Source organism: Grampus griseus (assembly GCF_964374135.1).
Source record: "Grampus griseus genome assembly, chromosome: 12".
Classification (NCBI taxonomy): Eukaryota; Metazoa; Chordata; class Mammalia; order Artiodactyla; family Delphinidae; genus Grampus; species Grampus griseus.
Window position 1 is genome coordinate 76,879,859 of NC_139006.1, and position 19,795 is coordinate 76,899,653.

Here is a 19,795-nt window from a genome sequence, read left to right on the forward strand (position 1 = left end):
GGAACTATATCCAATCTCCTGGGATAAACCATAATGGCAAAGAATATTAAAAAAAGAATGTGTGTGGGCTTCCCTGGTGGCGCACTGGTTGAGAGTCCGCCTGCCGATGCAGGGGACACGCGTTCGTGCCCCAGTCCGGGAAGATCCCACATGCTGCGGGCACGTGAGCCGTGGCCGCTGAGCCTGCGCGTCTGGAGCCTGTGCTCCGCAACGGGAGAGGCTGCAACAGTGAGAGGCCCGCGTACCGCAAAAAAAAAAAAAAAAAAAAAAAAAAAGAATTGTGTGTATGTGTAAAACTGAGTCATTTTGCTGTACAGCAGAGACTGGCAGAACATTGTAAATCAACTATACTTCAATTAAAAAAAAAGTAAAGTGTAGAGAAGCCATCTTTACAATGTGTTGCAAACACTTTTCAATAAGCTCTAACAATATGAACATTTTCAGACTCAGATTCTATTTCATTATGCCCATCTTTTATCTATTTTTACTCCTCAAATTCCTTTGGTTGTATCTAAAAATCTAGTGAATTTTCTGAATCATGTTTTCGACATCACAAATTCCACTTAACACCTATAATTTATAGAGTTAAAAATCAACTTAAAGTACACAGTGGATTTTCATTGTTTAAACATAAGATCTATGTTCTAAAGAAGGGCAAATGAGAAGATCTTTGGGTGTGGTTTGTGACAGGATATTAGGGCGGAACCCAGAATTACACAGGAAATTATAGCTTGAGAAAATGTAAGACGGTATAAAATAGAGAATTTATAAGGAAGAAAGTGGTATTTTTTTTCTTTCCATTCCCAAAGCATTGCTTGGGGGCGGCTTAGATTCAGAAGAGAAAGGATTCCATTGCTTTTAAGTATTGCAAAGAGCTCCCAGGCCACCCTTGTCAAAAGACAGAAGGGATGTTGCAGAATTTGGTACTATGAGAACAAGTACCAAACAACAATTTCGTACTATGAGAACAAGAACAAACAGCAGCTGACAGGTTTTAGCTAGTTTTTACAGGCATGTGTAGATATTGCCAAATTCTTAAGTTTCTGAATGACATCATCCTCCCAACAAATTTCTTAAATGATGCCTTAGCAAACAAGCAATTCTATCCTAACGATGTGTTTCTGAGTAAAATGTTGACTCACTCAAAGGATACAGATTAGAAGGAGAGAGAAGAAAATGCTCTGTGGGAGGGGCAGAGCTTTATAAAACCGGTCGTCGCCATGCCTGAACTCTTAACAACTCTCAGAGGACCGTTTCTTGTCAGACAGAGAATAACCAGGTATTTCAGTCATGTCCATGTCTATCTCTATGAAATATGGTTTTATTTTGCACACTGGTATTATTAATATAATGAAAATTAAAATGTGGGATGTTTTTAGAAGACGGGTGAAAATTTACTGGTGTTTTCTTGTTTTGTTGTTTGTTTGAGAATATTTTAGTTCTAGATTTGAATTAAATTTATAGCAAGACCTCATCTTAAATCTCAGAGGCCAGCAAAGGCCTGTGTAACATTCATCAAACCAAAAGGTACATTTAGGTTGTGATGTCAATTTTACCAAACAGCTTAGAATGTGTATATTCTTTACTAGTTAGTGTTTGGCACTGAACTTGATGAGAATAGCTAGACCAATTAAAATGTATTAATTTAGCAACTGAAAGTAATCTATAAATTGTGTATACATATAATAAAGGCAAAAAAGATGACTCAGGTTTTAATCTAAAACAATCAGAAATTAAGCAGGAAGTTGGGTTGGGTCAGTTCAGTACCAAAATACCTTTATTGAATTTAGTTCAATAATCAGTCAATCTAGTGAGAGGGGAAAAATCAGCCAAATTAGTTGCTGGATTGACTGAAGTAATAGTTCAGTAATAGTAATAAATCATTTAATACCCCATAGACAAACAATTACTCATGATGAAAGTCATCAAATATCAGAAAATGTCTTTACTTTTGTGGAGGGAGAATTTGGTAATTTGAAAGGGAAATTTCCTTGAAGTTATTGTTTTCTCTGTGTTCTCATTAATTTTTGTGGTCAATTTCAGAATATCTGCACCGTGTCGTTGCAAAAAAAATTATTTAAAATGCTACAGCAAACTGAAATCTAACCTGCGATGCCAACGAGCACAGCAACTGTTGTAGTGGCTCTGGCAGCACCTCCCAAGTTCTTTGTCACCTGTGCCAAGTTTCAGTGGCACATCTGTCAACTTGTTTTACAGGAACGGACACAGACATCATGGAGCCCAGCCCCACATATGCTTTTCATCCGTTTGTTCTTCTAAAGAGAATATTCAATGTTGATTAGGAATATAACCTCCGGAAGCTGATAAAGTTGTGTAACTCTGGTGTTAAGAAATTCACAACAGGTGCTACCTAAGAGGTTATGCTATCTGATGTCACTCAGTGATTCAGTTTTACATGGTCTTCTTAGGCAGACTCTCACCTAAATGTAAGGTGTGGATTTGTTAGAGAATCAGAAGACACTATATATATATATATATATATATATATATATATATATATATATATATAAATATAAACTTCTCAAACCTTATTTGAAAGGTCTGTAGGAAAAGCACTAGAGTTGGAATCAGAAGGCTGAGATTCAATCTAGGCTTTGAAACCAGCTGTGCAATCAACATCTTCATATTTTCATTGCTATAATAGGAATTACTAGGTTTAGTGGGCAAGTAATTATGCAAGTTAAATAAGGCAGTGAGGCCGAAGGAATTTGGTAACTGCAATATAGACAACACATATTATTTTTTATGATAAATGCAGTTAACTGTACCTGATCTTAAAGATAAAATTTAGACTACTTTTAAAAGAAGTACATGCATCTGGGATGATCCAATTCTGTCCTAATTCATTTTTTATTTCTTTATACAGTCAACTGAAATCCTAACGTGGCATTAAAACCCTCTCTGATAGTTTGTCTTGACACTTAAAGTTTGTTAGTGTCAAAGTGACAGACTATGGAGGTCGTTTTAAAGAATTAGGTATAGGAGAGGCCTCCATTGATTTTTCTGGCTCTGATCCCTTATTTATTTTTTCACACAATAGAGAAATATTTATTTATATTATTCTCAGTTTGTTTCTGAAATGTTACTGAGATAATTTACAAAAAAAGGTCTACCCAGGACTAATTCATCATAAAGATGATTTTAAATTGTAGAAGGAAGAGAAAACAAATTTCTGAGCCACCCAAGGTAATCTAATCTCAGTGATGAAGCAAGAGAAAAAAATAGCGATTTTAGTTTTTTAACTTAATAAGCCTTCTAGGAGTGTTACAAACTTGCTTCCTTCCTCTTTTTATCTCCTCTTTCTGGTATTTCTCTAACTAGTAACTGGCCTAAACTCCTACACACAGCAGTGAGGTTAAACACCAGCAGGTAAAGCAGTGAGCGACATTGGACAGAGTGGGTTTCTGAAGCAGACCCGGGCTTGAATCCCTGCACCATTACATACAAACTCTGTGACCTTATACAAGTTGCTTACCCTCTCTGGGCATCAGGATGTAACCTATACAGTAAAGATCCTAATATCTACCTCATACAGATCCCATGAATATTAAATATTAAAGGAGACAAGAAGACATGAGAGAGTTCTGGGGACAAGTTTTACCTAATTTACCATTTTGTCTTGAAAAAATACAATTGAGTGGTATTTCCCATAAGAAATTTTGACGCAAATTGCAATCACTTTCTTCAAAAGAAATGTTGGTGAACCAAGTGTTCACATAAAACACCCATGGATTAGGGTGATGTGAGCCTGGGAGGCCCTGCTGAGTGAGTCCAAGCCTGAAGAGCTGCAGGACGTGCCTCACGGGGCACGGGGCAGCTCCCCAGCCACTGTCACAGAAGGTTTCCTGTAGGTGATGAGTGTCTGCGTCGCTTGGTGTATTTATAGATTTTGGTAATTGTAGGGTGTGTTTTAAGCCGCTACGAAAGCATAAGATACAGTTTGTCGGCCAGAATCAACAGGTGTGTCCAAGCGTTCGTTTGGCTGCATGCAGAACCTTAGGTCATGGAGGGCGTGTCTGTTATTTATCTTCAGATGGTGGATGGTGTGTGTGTGTGTGTGTGTGTGTGTGTGTGTGTGTGTGTGTGTGTGTGTGTGTGTGTGTGTGTGTGTGTGTGTGTGTGTGTGTGTGTGTGTGTGTGTGTGTGTGTGTGTGTGTGTGTGTGTGTGTGTGTGTGTTCTATAGCCCCAGGACCACCCCTGCAATGGGACCTGGCATTGACTTCCCTACTAGGGATGGTGGGAGGAGGGGGCCTTTCCAGCTCTCCCAGTAATGAACTGCTCAGCTCAGGGGTTGCTTTGGTAGAAAGGCTATGGTGTGTGTGAGTGGAGGGGTGCAGGTATGCGAGGTAGGGCTGTGTAAAAATGTCCACTCTCAAACGGTGAGTCTAGGTCACTTCTAGAAGCAAGGAATTTGAAAGAAGTTTGACCATCTCCATTGGCGCCAATCAGAGTGTATATGCACGTGGCATACATGTGAATATGCATGTATTTGCCTGTGGGGTGTGTGTGTGTGTGTGTGTGTGTGTGTGTGTGTGTGTGTGTGGTGTGTATCTGTGGGTACAACACAGAGGCTGAGAACATGACCCTGGAGGCTGGCTACCCACCTACCACCTTCAATTTCCAGTCCTTCCCCTTATAGTCGAGTGACACTCGTCACTTTTCTTCTCTCTGGGCAGTAGTTTCTTCCTTTGTAAAACAGGAATAGCAATGCCTTCCTCAGAGGGTTTCCATAAAGATTAACTGGTTACTACAGGTGAGATGTTTAAAACAGCATCTGTTGTACAGTAAGGTTTCGATAAAGGCTATTTATTGTTATTGCTGTTATTATCACTATTATGATGTGGAGTGCCACTACTCATCACATGACTGCTCCCTCTATCTCAGGATTGGCTACATAATTTGCAGTAGCCAGTGCAAAGGAAAATGCAGGGCCCTTTGTTTAAAATTATTAAGAATTGCAAGGTTGTGGGAGCAGTGCATTGTACCGAGTGTGGGACCCTTTGTGGCTGCACAGGTCCCAGGATCACGATGATGCTGTCCCTGCTCTACCTCATGCTCTTGGATGAAAGGAGAACAGAGAGGGAACCCCTGCCCCGTGCAGGGTACAGCCTGTACTGCTCTGCTGACATCACTCAAAATGTTGAGTCATCTTTTAGAGCTGTTTATTTTTTTCCCCTCACTTTCCTTCTAGATTGAAACAATGGAAGAACTTTGCAAGGCGAACACAATCTTTGCCCTCAGTTTCTTCAGCCATCTGGCAAATACAAGTGCTGCCACCCAGAATCTCTTCTTCTCTCCATGGAGCATCTCCTCCACCATGGCCATGATCTACCTGGGTGCCAGGGGCAACACTGCAGACCAGATGGCCAAAGTAAGTTTCTGTTAAAGTTCCAAATTAGAACAGAATGATTCCTGAACTGAATTGTAGAATTGCTCTGATTATATGCCTGAGACATCTTGACTCTAACAAGGTCAGCAATCATCACAAGCCATTACAACACAAGTTCCTTAGATTCAAATCTATAAAACAGCCAAACCACAAACACCCTCAGTGGTAGACAGCAGAAATCGTACCAGAATTTCTTACCCTGCAAGGTTAGAAAGGGTTAATAGTGACAACGTCTTATATTTGATAGTATAAATGCTTATATTTTTCAAAGTATTTGCAAGCTTTATCTCTATTGGTTTTAAGACAAGTGTCATTTAACACAGTGGGGAGAGTGGCAGTGGGAATGAAGCACTTTTCCCAGGGCTTCTTCTGGTTTCCACCCTCCTAGCTCAGGTTCCTTCCATTCATGTAAAGAATTCCTTCCAGTGGTTTTAAGAGAGTGTCACCAAGGGAAAAGATATCCCAGACCCATGATCTCCGCACTCTGGGAGATGCACAGAGAGCAGTGTGACTTCAGAGGACCTCAGCCAACATTCTCAACCCCATGAGTTCATGTCAACAAAATGGGGCTGACGTGATGGCCAGTCCTCAAAGTCAAGGACAGGGTGTGGGACAGCATTGTGAGCTATTTCTGTTAAGGCCACTGGCTTCCTTCCTTGGTGAAGGAAGCTGACACCAGCTCAGTCAGGGGACCCTTTCACTAAGTCTGGGGCCATGGAAATATACTGAACTACTTCAACTGTACATGGCAATGGTCCTATGGGATGAATTCAGCACCATTAAAATTCACATGATCCTGTATTTCCCGGGTCAGTGACCAGACAAAGTAATATATAATTAAAATTCTTTCCTATTCCCATGTGTACAAACATTAAAATTGAATGCTTTAAGTACAGGCTCTGGTTTCTCACCAACACGGATTCTGTTTTCAGCCACGCCAAAATGCTGCCGGCTACTTTTGAGTTTCCCAGGAGAACCGCACCTGAGTGTGTGCATATAGATAGATGGATATCTCCTTCCAGGTACACGGTGACCCACTTAAGATGGGTCTTGTTTGGAGTGGCCCACAGAGAGCGTTGGCCTATCTCACTGCAGCAGGAAAAGGGATGGAAGTGTCACTCCCTGCGTTTGTGGCAGTTTAAACATCAAGACTTACAACAAAACCCAGTTGCTCACATCTGAGAGCAGCAACATTTTGCAAAACTCCTTCCCTCTATTTTCTTTGCCTTGAAAAGAATAAGTGCAGTGAACTCTATTAAAAACTTTAGAGAACATCAGGGTCTTCATTTTTTAGATGTAAAGGCATCAGAAGCAATATTTCTTTGAGGACAAATGCCAAATGAAGTGCTCTAGGTACGTAAGTAAAAAATGGGATTTTGATGCAAAAGGAAAATTAACTTATTGGTCACTCGACACAACACAGCTTTTCTGTGTTTGGCAAGTGCTTTCAGCACATGGGACAAGGGGTTTATATAGTTTTCTTGTAACTGTGCTGCATGGGCAGATTTTAAAATTCAAAGACAAATTTGGTTAATTCCCTACTAAAAAACGAGGAGAAGCTCTTTGGTTGGAGGAGGAAGCAGGGATTTTGGGGACAGACCTGCCTGTGTTTGGGTGGTAACTTTGCCATTTACCAGGTGTGTGAGGGAAGGCATTTCAACTCTCTGAGCCTCAGTTTTCTTTCTTTTTTCTTGTGGTACGCGGGCCTCTCACTGTCGCGGCCTCTCCCGTTGTGGAGCACAGGCTCCGGACGCGCAGGCTCAGCGGCCATGGCTCACGGGCCCAGCCGCTCCGCGGCACGTGGGATCTTCCCGGACCAGGGCACGAACCCGTGTCCCCTGCATCAGCAGGCGGACTCTCAACCACTGCGCCACCAGGGATGCCCAGTTTTCATATTTTTAAAAGGAGAATGAAAATGCATAACCGGCAAGATGGGTGTGAAGATTAGAAAGAATAGGAGAAGCACGTGTTAGAACTAAAAGTTATCATAGCTGACACTTATAGTGCCCTGGCCAGGCACCTTTCTAAGAACGTTTTATAGTTTACCCACAGAATACAAAATCCTGTGAGGTAGGTGCTCTGATTACCATAGTCCTTTCATAGAAATGAGAAATTTAGGGCAAGAAGAGGCCACACAGTTGGGAATTGATACAGCTGGTAAAGGTGACATAGTTGTAATGGAATAAAGGAATGCGTGGAAGGGATAAACTCTTACAGAGCACAAGCGATGTGAGAGCAGCAGTTGTACTGTTACCAGCTCTTCTCTTTAGGGTAAGGCCACGGACCTGCCCAGGCCGAGCCGCCTCTCTGGGCAGGGTGCATCCCTCAGCGTGGCCCGGGTCACCTCACATCCCCCCTCCTGCAGCGACTCTCGCAGTGACTCGGGAGGCCTTTAGTGCTAGCTCCAAGACCCCATCAGTCTCCTTAAAAGGGAGGACAAACGGAGAAGCTGTTACATGAAATATTCTTCCCTTACGTGGCGGCAGAGTCAGACCACTTCTTTTCAAAGAGTATTAGGTAAGACTCATAATGTGTGATCTGAAGAGCAGAGAGAGACCCCACAAATCCTAACACCTCTCCTTCCAGCCTGGAGATTCACCACCTGCTGGACAAGACTGCCTTTCCTTCCTTAGCAGAACATCTACCTCTCCTGGGACCCCACGGGGATGGGACCCAAAGGATGTTGGAGGTGGGAGTGGGTGGGTAGCAGGGCCAGGCTCGGGGGTGCTGAGACTGGCTGAGCCAGGCTGGGAAGGCTCCAGTTTGGGGAAGGCCTCCTGAGGGCCCTCCCGGGGCCAGTGTGCACCTACCAGCTTCACTGCTATCCTGATCTGCCACTGACAACATAAAGAGATTCATATTGTCATCTTACCTCTGCCATTTGCCCCCCACATGGACAGACGTGTGGGATTTCTTTATGTGTAAATAAGGGATGCGCAAATATTTTAGGTGATCCCTGTAATATTGAGTGACCTGCTTTTATGTTTAAGCTAGCTGTGGCTGGTAGTTTTTGACAGGTTAGAAGTGTGTAATATATAAGGCCACTGAATAGAGAGATACAAGATTGGGAGTTAACCTTATTGCTTCCTTCAGAATACTGGCATGTTTTCAAGGCAACTTATGGGTTGGGTTATAATTTAGATAATTTAGAGGTTATAAATCATCTCATCATAACAATTTGCCGTCAGAATGGCCAGCCTATGAATTAGCATAAAATAGTTCGTGCTGAGTCCTGTGAAGGACACTTCCGCTGGCTGACACATGTTACATATGAAGAGCATCTATGCTTGTTACCATACACAAAGACAGGAAACGAGAGTAGGACCATTAAGAGGAGTTTGAGAGCCATTGGTTTAAAAGTTACGTAATGCAGCAGGAAAATGCACCCAATTCTCTGGAATTCCAATTGTAGGTGCTTCAGTTTAACAAAGGTGGAGACCACAAAGTCGCCCCAGACACCCAAGAGATCTTCACCAGTTGTGAATTCACACAGAAGATCCAGAGGGGCACTTATCCTGATGCTATTCTGAAGGTATCTGACTCATCCATTTCTATTTCTTTTGTATTTTATTTCCAGAATATTCTTGTCTTAAAATCACAGTATTAGACAGGGAAGGAACCTAGTACAACTTCCCTCCTTCACAGAAAGACAACTAAGGCTCACAGTCCCTGAGTAAATATCCTACTCTGATAAGTAAGGGCAGAGCCAGGGTAGAATCCAGACTTCACGCCTTCCAGGCCAAGACTACTTCTAAATTCCATCACCCCACTCTGCCATTAGTTGGGGATGTATAATTTATTCTAATGCCATTGTGGGGACTCCTAGAATACACATGCATAGATGCAGATTTCCAGAGTAAGGGGTGACAAGTAATTGAGGAATGGAGAAGGCCCGGCTTGGTGACTTCATGAAAGGTCACTGACCCTCAAATATCCTTTATGTCCTCCCCTTCTATCTCCTATGATCTATCTATCTATCTATCACCTATCTATCATCTATCTATCTACCTACTATGTATCATCTATCTATCTATCTATCTATCTATCTAATCTCTTCAGCTAATCTATCTCACGTAGTCATTTCTTTTCCCAATACTCCATTTCCTTAAACACCAGCTATCCAGCTACATTGTAGGAGATGCGCTCCTATGGGTAAACAACTTCCACTATCACACTCCTAAGTTAGGTTATGGGGAGATACCCCACATAGCTTTCTCCTTGGGAATCCTGATGCTCCATCTGCCTGTCAGCCGGGGAGTTATGGACTTAGGAGGGGAAGAGGCCCGTTCAGTATGGAGATGCTGCCAGGTCTGAATGGACAGCAGTCCAGCTGCAGGGCTCTGACCTCTGCTTCACCCAGGCGCTGCGGTGACTAAGCCCTGTTTGTGTCATCGTGCTTACAAACTTCAGGTTGGGGATTGGAATTTCCCTCAATTTCCTGCTTTCTAAAACCCAGATTTTCCACTTCACAGACTACCCCTTAATTATAAAACGGTACTTGCAGAAGTTCTATGAACTTTTTAAAGAACACTTCTAAGGCAACATTTTAATATAATAAAAATTGCTTACAGACTTTGTAGTTCAGGAGACTGTAAAAGGAGCCTTTCTTCTAGGATCTTTGTTACTTCATGGTTCAATCCAGTCCGTAGGCACAGTAAAATCTGAAACAAATAAAAAAAATTAGCTGATATTATCCATATCAACAATGTTTCCTCAGAGATTCCTCTAACGCGAAAGAAAAAAGTATACTTTAATACAGCATTTTATTGATGTACTGGAAAAAATACCATTGCTTAAGAAATATCTTGTTTAGGAGTCTTGAGTTACATAAAGAGAGTCTCTCCTTTCTGTTTAAGGCACAAGCTGCAGACACAATCCATTCATCCTTCCGTTCTCTCAGCTCCGCCATGAAAACGTCCACAGGGGAGTATTTATTGGAAAGTGCCAATAAGCTGTTTGGCGATAAGTCTGCAAGATTCAGGGAAGTAAGTGAAACGTGCGATTTAAATGGCAGGGCCCCAAACTTACAGGGAGGTCAGTTTTAAAGCTGTTCTCTCTTATTCATGCTGAGGGAGTCAGAATTCCACATGGGTTCCCTTAGACTCCCTAAGGCCATTGGACACTATCCAACGCAGCTATCCCTATGCTCCCTCTGTGGGTGCTTTCTCTCCCTGCTGCAAAATTCCCACCTGTGAGTTGTAAGTCAGGAAGAGCACAGCTGATGTCCAGAGCCTCTATCCCCACACCCGACGTCTCCCCTTGTACCCAGTGGTCATAATGCAAAGCGTGCAGGACAGCAAATAGAATTGGGACTGGAGTTGGGGGTGGAGGTCAAGAGAACACATATAATCAGCCCCCCTAGCCAACCTCCACCCCTACCCCTACCTCAGGCTCCCCAGTCTTGACAGGAAGCCTGTAATTTATAATTACACCAAGGCTTGTTCAGTATATATTCTATGTAAACTTTGTCTTTTTTTTTTTTTTTTGCTTTAAAGAGATACATGCAGCTCTCCAAGAAATATTACTCTACAGAACCCCAGGCAGTTGACTTCCTAGAACGTGCAGAAGATGCCAGAAAAAAGATTAATTCCTGGGTCAAGACTCAAACCAAAGGTAAAACCAAGGAAGTAGTTTCTGCTCTTCTTTCCACTTAGAAAGCACTTATGTAGTTTTTAGAAAACCATCCTTAGCCCTTACTCCCAACCTTAGTTATTTTGATTAATGTAACCTGATTCTTGTTGAGCCACGTGGTGTTTTAAGTGAGAAAAAAATAATTGAGGTCTACTAATAGAAGACATATATTCAGTACTTAAATAATCTGATTTTGGATATTACCTTAGAATAGAATATAAGAGGAGACAGCTCTTTTCTAACAGGACATACCAGTATTGGAATAATTGTGACTCTGTGTCTACTGTGGACAAAAACAAAGAAAAAAGGCGTGACCTTCAAATGAGTAATTGGTGTGAGAATACTAGCAATGGAAAAAGGAGGGATCATAAAATTTTAACTCTTCTGTTTCACCATTCAGAGTCAGTATGTTGTCAAGTTCTTTTGGTCCCTGCTCCATCTCTCCTGGATTGTCTAAGCCACTTCTACCTTTGTAATGCATGTCCTTAATTCTTTGTTGTTTTTTAATTTTTAAAAATTTATTTTATTTTTTTAACATCTTTATTGGAGTATAACTACTTTACAATGGTGTGTTAGTTTCTGCTTTATAACAAAGTGAATCAGTTATACATATACATACATCCCCATATCTCTTCTCTCTTGCGTCTCCCTCCCACCCTCCCTATCCCACCCCTCTAGGTGGTCACAAAGCACCGAGCTGATCTCCCTGTGCTATGCGGCTGCTTCCCACTAGCTGTCTATTTTACGTTTGGTAGTGTATATATGTCCATGCCACTCTCTCACTTTGTCACAGCTTACCCTTCCCCCTCCCCATATCATCAGGCCCATTCTCTAGTAGGTCTGTGTCTTTATTCCCATCTTGCCCCTAGGTTCTTCATGACCTTTTTTTTTTTTCCTTAGATTCCCATCCAAAATCCCACTACCTGTTAGTAGTGAAGCTGGGGTTCCCTCTTCTTCTGAGCCTTAGTCTAATTCTGGAATTCTTCAATTGGATGTTTAAAGTGTTTGCTAACTTAATGCAAAAAATGGATTTTCATTTACCTCCTGTTTAAAACATTGTTTCAAGCCATAGTGTGGTGTCTTGGTTTCTTCGTTACCACAGTGGAAAAAACACATGAACTAAGTTCTATAGAATTTTTAAAAAATGTTTTGTTTCTCTGAAAATAGTTGATCTACTTTAGTTCTTCATTTCTAGATTTTTAAATTACTGCTGTAAAATATTGACACACCACTGACAAAAATGAAGCAGGGAAAGTGAAGATTAACAGAAGTGAAAGTAAAAAGGTATTGCAAAATTAAAGAGACTCATGAAAGTCTTGCTTTTTTGAGAACAGCAAGAATTTCTCTTCTCTTTAAGCATTTGTGTTGAATGGCTGTAAATCAATCAGTGGAATTGCCAAAATGCCAAGTAGTCATTTGGGCTCATTGTTTTAGAAAATTTTATAATAATTTGAGACAATTTCTGTTTTATTTGTTAGGATCAAATACTAGTTTTTCCATATGCATTACAGAGTTAAATAAAGTCCTAGTAGATTTCTGTGGTAACCAAGAATTTTAATTCCCTGAGGGATATATTGAATAGAAATACTGAATGACTATACTGAAGCTGGTCAGACTACAGTGACCTTTTTGTTCGTGTCCTATGTCTGTCAGTAGGAATGGAAGACGGTGGAATTCTGACCAGCTGACAAGCATTGCGACCTTGGGAGGGTTGCTAATCTCTCTTACTATGATGTTCATTTGTATAAAATGACAATAATAATACCTACTAGAGTAGTTGTGAGGATTAAATAATGTATTTAGTGGTTGAAATATTGCAGAGCAGGTATTCACTATAAGTGGCCTGTCTCTTAAACCAACTATAAAAAAAAAATCACGTTCAGATGTTATCATTTCTGAGAACCTTCTCTGACTCCTCACTTGTTTACTCCCTTCTCTGTGATGTCATAGTTCTCTGTATTATTTAGCTCTCTTATAGAACTTATCACACATTGTTTCCTGACTGATTTAGAATCTCTCTTCCAATATTCTCAGTCCCACCAGGACAAGTCTTCCTTTCTCACTTCATGAATCTGTGCTACTCCTGGTGTAGGTCTAGCCCAACTTCCAAAAAACTGTTTTTGGGTCAATGAATGGGTCACAGGGATAGACTGTCTAGACCAGATCTTGAAGGAGCCCTAGTGACATATGTACTGTGGAAAGGCACTATTATGTTCCTTAAGTGACTCTTTTTCACTCCCATCCGAATTAACTAACTTCATACAACTACAAAACTTTGAGAAAGAGTATGAAAGGAACTTAAAATTTTTTTCCAAGTCTGATAGTAATTCTAAACCTTAATTGCATTACTTCTTCATTTTCTCTTGGATTTTGCAAACCTCAGAAATCTGGTCTCAGTTTTACTTATGATTTAGGTAAATCGAGAGAAAAACTTAAGCTTGAAGGTCAACATCTCTGCAGAGTTTGATAAATGTGGATGCTGAGTTTGATGGTGACTCAAAAGATTCAAGAAATCATGATAACTTTACAGTTCTTAATCATGAAACCTAAACATATATCATATTTTCTGTAGGCAAAATCCCAAACTTGTTACCTGAAGGTTCTATAGATGCAGAGACCAAGATGGTCCTGGTGAATGCTGTCTACTTCAAAGGAAATTGGAAAACTCCATTTCAGAAGAAATTAAACAGGCTTTATCCTTTCCGTGTGAACTTGGTACGAGACAATGAGACAGATTTTCTTAACGTATATTTTAGGGCCTTTGACAAAATAGAGAAAGAAAAGTTAGGGACCACTCACTGATACTTGCACATAATTTGCCAGTTATAAGTTATGCACATTGGATAGTTGATTGACTCTATTCCATTTTTTGACCTGTCAAACTAGATTAATAATAATATCCAACTCAAATTATTGTTGTAAGGATTCAACGAGATTTTGCAGAGTTCTTGGCCCCTAGTAGGTACTCAACAAGTGTTTCAGTATTATTATAATTGTCCATCTTATTACTAATGGGTATAATTTTGAAAAAGCTAAATAGATCAGAGCCACTGTCAGGGTATACAAATAATTTATTTTGTTGATTTTTAGAAACATAGTTCTTCAGAACGAAAGCAGAACCCATTCTCTTTTACGTCTGATTGTAAATCTTTTGACATCTTGTATCTACTTTCATATTTTACTTTTTAATAATTTTAGACTCAGCGCAAAGAAGTACAGATGATGTTCTTGCATGAAAAGCTGAACATTGGACACATAGAAGACCTAAAGGTCCAGATTCTAGAACTGCCCTATGCTGGATATGTCAGTATGTTCCTGTTGCTTCCAGATGAAATTGCTGAATGTTCTACTGGCTTGGAGTTGGTAAGGCATTCCAACTTCCATTGTTTTAAACTTCTGGGGCTAAACTTACCTTGGCATATGTCTACAACTTGGGAAATGGTGTGCAGTTTCTCATGGAAATATGTGAATTGGTTGAGAGGAACAGTGCCAGGTCTCACACTTTCACTCAAAGGCTTAAACTTATGTCATACATGCTACTTTCTTGCAAAATTTTTACCAAACTAGTAAATTTTAATATCACCCACGCTACAGTGAAGTTAAAGTCACTGATTGTTAACATCAGAAGTTGTTTTCCTTCTCTGCTAAGCACTCATTGGTTTTGCTTTTGGACTTGCAGCTGGAAAGTGAAATCACTTATGACAAACTCAACAAGTGGCTCAGCGAAGACACCATGGTTGAGGATGATGTGGAGGTGTATGTCCCCCGGTTCAAATTAGAAGAGCATTATGAACTCAAGCCCATTCTCACGAGCATGGGCATGGATGATGCCTTCAGCCAGGGCCAAGCCAATTTCTTAGGCATGTCTGAAAAGAATGACCTGTTTCTGTCTGAAGTGTTCCATCAAGCCTCTGTGGACGTGAACGAGCAGGGCACTGAAGCAGCTGCTGGCACTGGGGCCATTATGTCGGGGAGAACTGGCCATGGAGGCCCACGGTTTGTGGCGGACCATCCTTTTCTCTTCTTTATCATGCACAAGATAACCAAGAGCATCCTCTTTTTTGGCAGATTTGCCTCACCCTAGTGTCCGTTTCTGCACAGGATGTTGTAATGTGAGGTAAAAGCCTCAGAATTGCTCTAAGGGCCGAAACTTTAGCAACCTTCTGTACATATTTGTTTTTCTGAACAACTTCTATTACCCAGTGAATATAAATACAGAAGTAGCTGGACATCTGTCAGTCATAACATTACCACCCTATTAATCCTTTGGTCTCCTAAAATGGGATGATATGTCACTTAGTTCTTCCTTACTCTTAGTTTATTTTATTGCATTACCTTTTACTGTATTATTTATTATTTTATATAATGGCTTTTTATTGTTGTTCACTGTCTAGTGTAGCTGATACAGTTACAGAAGCATGTCATCACTTATTTTTCTTTCTAAGGAAATGCACTTATTTGTTCTTATAATGAAGGACGAGCAGGTGTCCTTCCATGCCCTTCTGTGATAAAAACCTAGAAGAAAGCATTGAACAACAGGAAAATATGAGTGGTGTGCATTTCTAGCATTATGTATCACATAGATGTGTCTGTAACTTATGGAAGGTTGTGAATATATTAAAAATAGACATGTTTCCACACAACTATTTGTTTGTTGTCATTCTGTTGGGTCTTTAGGTCATAAGACCTGTTTACCTTGATTCTCAGGAATCAGGTATCATGGCTCATTTGTGAGAACCAAGAAAAAATAAACAGAATAAAGGAGCCAAAGGAGAGGCGGCTGTATAGCACAGGGAGCTCAGCTCAGTGCTCTGTGATGACCTAGAGGGGCGGGATGGGAGTGGCGGGGAGGGAGGCGCGAGAGGGAGGGGATATGGGGATACATGTACACATAGAGATGATTCACTTTGTTCTACAGCAGAAACTAACACAACCTTGTAAAGCAATTATACTCCAATAAAAAAAAATGACAAAAAAAGGAGCCAAAGGAATAAGCGACCGTCTTGCAAGGAGCTCCAATGTTGGCGGGGGGGATGGAGTTGTGGGAAAAATGGATTAGAGCTGTCTTCTCACAGCAGCAAAAGGTATAGCAATTCAAAAGAATAGCTTGGGTCAGAGCCCTTTGGGGACACCTGTGTTCAAACCTCAAGGACATCAGGAATAAACACCAAGTCTAGTGGTCCAGACATAGAATCAAGGTCATAATCATTGATTGAGGTGAGCGCTCAGAGGGGTAGAGATGAACGTGGCTCAAGAGCAGAAGGGCAACATACAATGGGAAATATTGCCTAAGTGTGTTTTTCTCAAATAGCACTGAATGCTTTTGAGCGGATCAGAGAAGAACATAATTTAAGTCCTAAGAACAAAGGAAGGGCTTCCCTGGTGGCGCAGTGGTTGAGGGTCCGCCTGCCGACGCAGAGGACGCGGGTGCGTGCCCTGGTCCGGGAAGATCCCACATGCTGCGGAGCGGCTGGGCCCGTGAGCCATGGCCGCTGAGCCTGAGCGTCCGGAGCCTGTGCTCCGCGGCGGGAGGGGCCACAGCAGTGAGAGGCCCGTGTACCGCAGAAAAAAAAAAAAAAAAAAAGAACGTAGGAAGACCTGAGGTTTAAGGGAGCTGAGCTGGCTGCAGATACTGGCTACAGAAGTGTGGCTGGATCCTGGAAATGTATGCCGGTGTCACCGTCCCTACGATGAAAGCCAGGGATGGGTGACCTACTGGAGCATGGTGGCTAAAAAGGTAACCTCAGGACATTGACTTAACTGCATCCAAATCCCAGTTCTAACACTTAGGAGTTATTTAACCACAAGCCGGGAAATGATGCTTCTTCATGCTTCAGCTTTCTTTCAGTGTAAACTAGGGAAAACAATGCTTTTCTCATAAGGTTGCTGTGATGGTAAAATGAATTCATACAGAACAAGCAATTAAAAGAATGCTTAGCATGTACAGTACTTAATACACACTAGTGATAACGATTATTTTCTTTGTCAGTAATAAAACTGTCTCACTGTCAGCTGGTCAAACATAGAGTCCCAGAAAATTATTCTTATAATTCTTTAAGGCTTGAATTGTGGTTTGTTTCCTCTAAATCAGACGTTCTTGAAAATTAGGGGTTCTTCCTTGCATTCTCCTACTTACTTTTAGATTCATATTTTAAATGTACTTTAATAATTAACTCAGCAATGCGATAAGTAGTAACTTTCTGAATTGTTGTGAGTCTTAAGATATTCATATTTCACCATGATTATTGAATTAGAGCACGAGTATAGAATTCTAGGTTCAAAGCATTCTTCAGCACTTTAAGGGCACAATTTTATCATCTCCCAGCACCAAAGTTGTGGATGGGAAAGTTGATGTCAAGATAATTCTTGCTTCTTGTAGTTTTAATTATTTTATTTTTGATGATGTTCTTGATATTTCATTGCATTAAGAGTATTTTTAAACGGTTTAAAAATTTTATCTTGTTCATCAGGAGATGTTTTCCATCTGGAAACTTGTACCTTGGTTCATTGCTGGGAAACTCTCAGCCGTTGCTATGGCCCGAATGTTTGTTCCCCCAACACATATGTCGAACACCTAATCCCCAATGTGATGGTCTTTGTAGGTGGGGCCTTGGGGAGGTAATTAGTATTAGAATTAGTCATGAGGGTAAGTCCCCGGGATGTAATTAGTGTTCTTATAGGGAAATGAAAAAACAAAAGCTCTCAACCAAGTAAAGACAAGTAGGCAACCATCTGTGAACCAGGAAGACAGCCCTCAGCAAGAACTCGATCACAGACCTGCAGCCTCCAGGACTGTGAAAAATGAATGCTTGTTGTTTAAGCCGCCCAGTCAGCAGTGCTCTGTTATGTCAACCCAGACTGAATAAGAAAACCATTATACACTCAACTCTCTCAGCCCCACCCTATCTACTCTCTTCTTCTGGATTCCTATTTGAATAATATTGATGTACCTAGAGTTCTTTTATCGGTTCTAAAAGATTTTGAATACCTAATAAATTCATGCAATCTCAACATCAAACATGAAAAGACTAGAGCAAAAACTCTCCCTCCCACCCCCGTTGCCCATTCATATAGTTCCTACTCCCCCATCCCCATTAGTAATATCTGTACATATTGCTAAATATTCATAGGGCAGGCCATAACTAACAACAACAAACAAGCAAAATTATGCTGAGATTATTATATTGTTAACTTAGGATACAATTACTCCTTTCTCTTTCCCTGCCCCCTCCAAACAGGCATCAAAATAATGCAAAACCGGGCTTCCCTGGTGGTGCAGTGGTTGAGAGTCCGCCTGCCGATGCAGGGGACACGGGTTCGTGCCCCGGTCCGGGAAGATCCCACATGCCGTGGAGCGGCTGCGCCCGTGAGCCAAGGCCGCTGAGCCTGCGCGTCCGGAGCCTGTGCTCCGCAGCGGGAGAGGCCACAACAGTGAGAGGCCCGCGTACCGCAAAAAAAAAAAAAAAAAAAAAGCAAAACCAAAATTTTATCAACATAACAATATATCAATATATAAAGATTTTAAACAAGAGGTAAGTGGAAAGCAATCTGAAGAAGGTTTGTGGGAAAGCATGAATAAAACTTAAGTCTGTGTCTTTAGAGAAGATGAAACAATTTCTTGGCTGGTTTCCCAGAATCTATATCGATGCATTAAATGTAACATAAATAACTAGAGCTGTGCGGTGATGCAGCCCAAGTCACTCTCTGGACCACTGGCAGTCAAGATGGACAGCCCCTCTATCTAGAGCCTCCATATGATACTTCCAGCTAATAATAGTCTGCAGGCATCCTGTGGATAATAACATCTGTTCAACACATGTCAGGCAGGCACCACGGAATCTGCAGCCACAAGTTGCATCCCCCAGTGAAATTCAAAGCAACATTCTGCTCTCGGTTCCACATCAACATTCAACTATTAAACTCTGAGCCACTTTACCACATGTGCCCCATGAAGAGAAAAACAGAAACTGCGTGAAGAAAAAACACACACATACGCTATTAACAAAGATAATTCTCCTTTCCCTCAGTCCCTTCTGGACTGTGCTCCATTCCCGTCTCTCTCTCTTCACCCCCTTCACCATTCCTCCATGCCCTGCATCCTGTTATAGACAGTTTTCCCTTCTTAATAGATAAGGAGGAACATTCACAGGGAGAAACGGAAGAGAAGCAGAAAGTGATGAAGTAACATTTCACCCAGTAACTGTCTAAAACGTCGATCCAGACCCCATGTCTCTGGGGTGGGGACAGTGGACATGGGACAAGCTGGGGTTGTGCTCGGGGTTCTACACCAACACCCGAATGAGAAGAACAGAAACATTTCCTGGATGCTTCACCTAGTACCTTATGAGCAACTTTAACAGTAAACAGTTCACCAATAATATTCTCCATTTCCTTGCCCATTGTTATTCCACTAATTTAAACTAATTTAAAACTTTCTGTTGTTGAAAAAATAAATCTACCGGGGAAAACCACGAATTGCTGCCAGTTGCCAGACTCGAGAGGACATAAGCCAGGAAAGTGTGAGTTACAATTTGTTAGAATTCCAGTCTGTACATGCAGACAGACATGGAAAATGTGGGTAATTAAGTAATTCAAGCAAAACTCTGTCTATCCCTCTGTCTTTTTATTTGAGCTTCTGGCCAAGATGAAGTTGAAAGGAAGAGTGTATGGGCTTGTGAAAGTGAATCAGAGGGTGGGGTTAAGGAAAGGGTGGTGCTAGAAGTTTTAAAAATTATTTCTACAGTTAAAGGTCA

At 41.2% G+C, this 19,795-nt stretch overlaps 1 protein-coding gene across 1 annotated transcript; it reads left to right on the forward strand.

The window, feature by feature from the left end:
• Positions 1 to 1,216: 1,216 nt before the first annotated feature.
• SERPINB2 (serpin family B member 2) lies at positions 1,217 to 15,494 on the forward strand. The gene is made up of 8 exons (XM_082668060.1): positions 1,217 to 1,279; positions 5,214 to 5,393; positions 8,824 to 8,943; positions 10,268 to 10,396; positions 10,907 to 11,024; positions 13,615 to 13,757; positions 14,241 to 14,405; positions 14,722 to 15,494. The coding sequence occupies exons 2-8, from the start codon at positions 5,223 to 5,225 to the stop codon at positions 15,124 to 15,126; spliced, it is 1,251 nt and encodes a 416-aa protein (XP_082524186.1). The 5' UTR covers positions 1,217 to 1,279; positions 5,214 to 5,222; the 3' UTR covers positions 15,127 to 15,494.
• Positions 15,495 to 19,795: the final 4,301 nt, after the last annotated feature.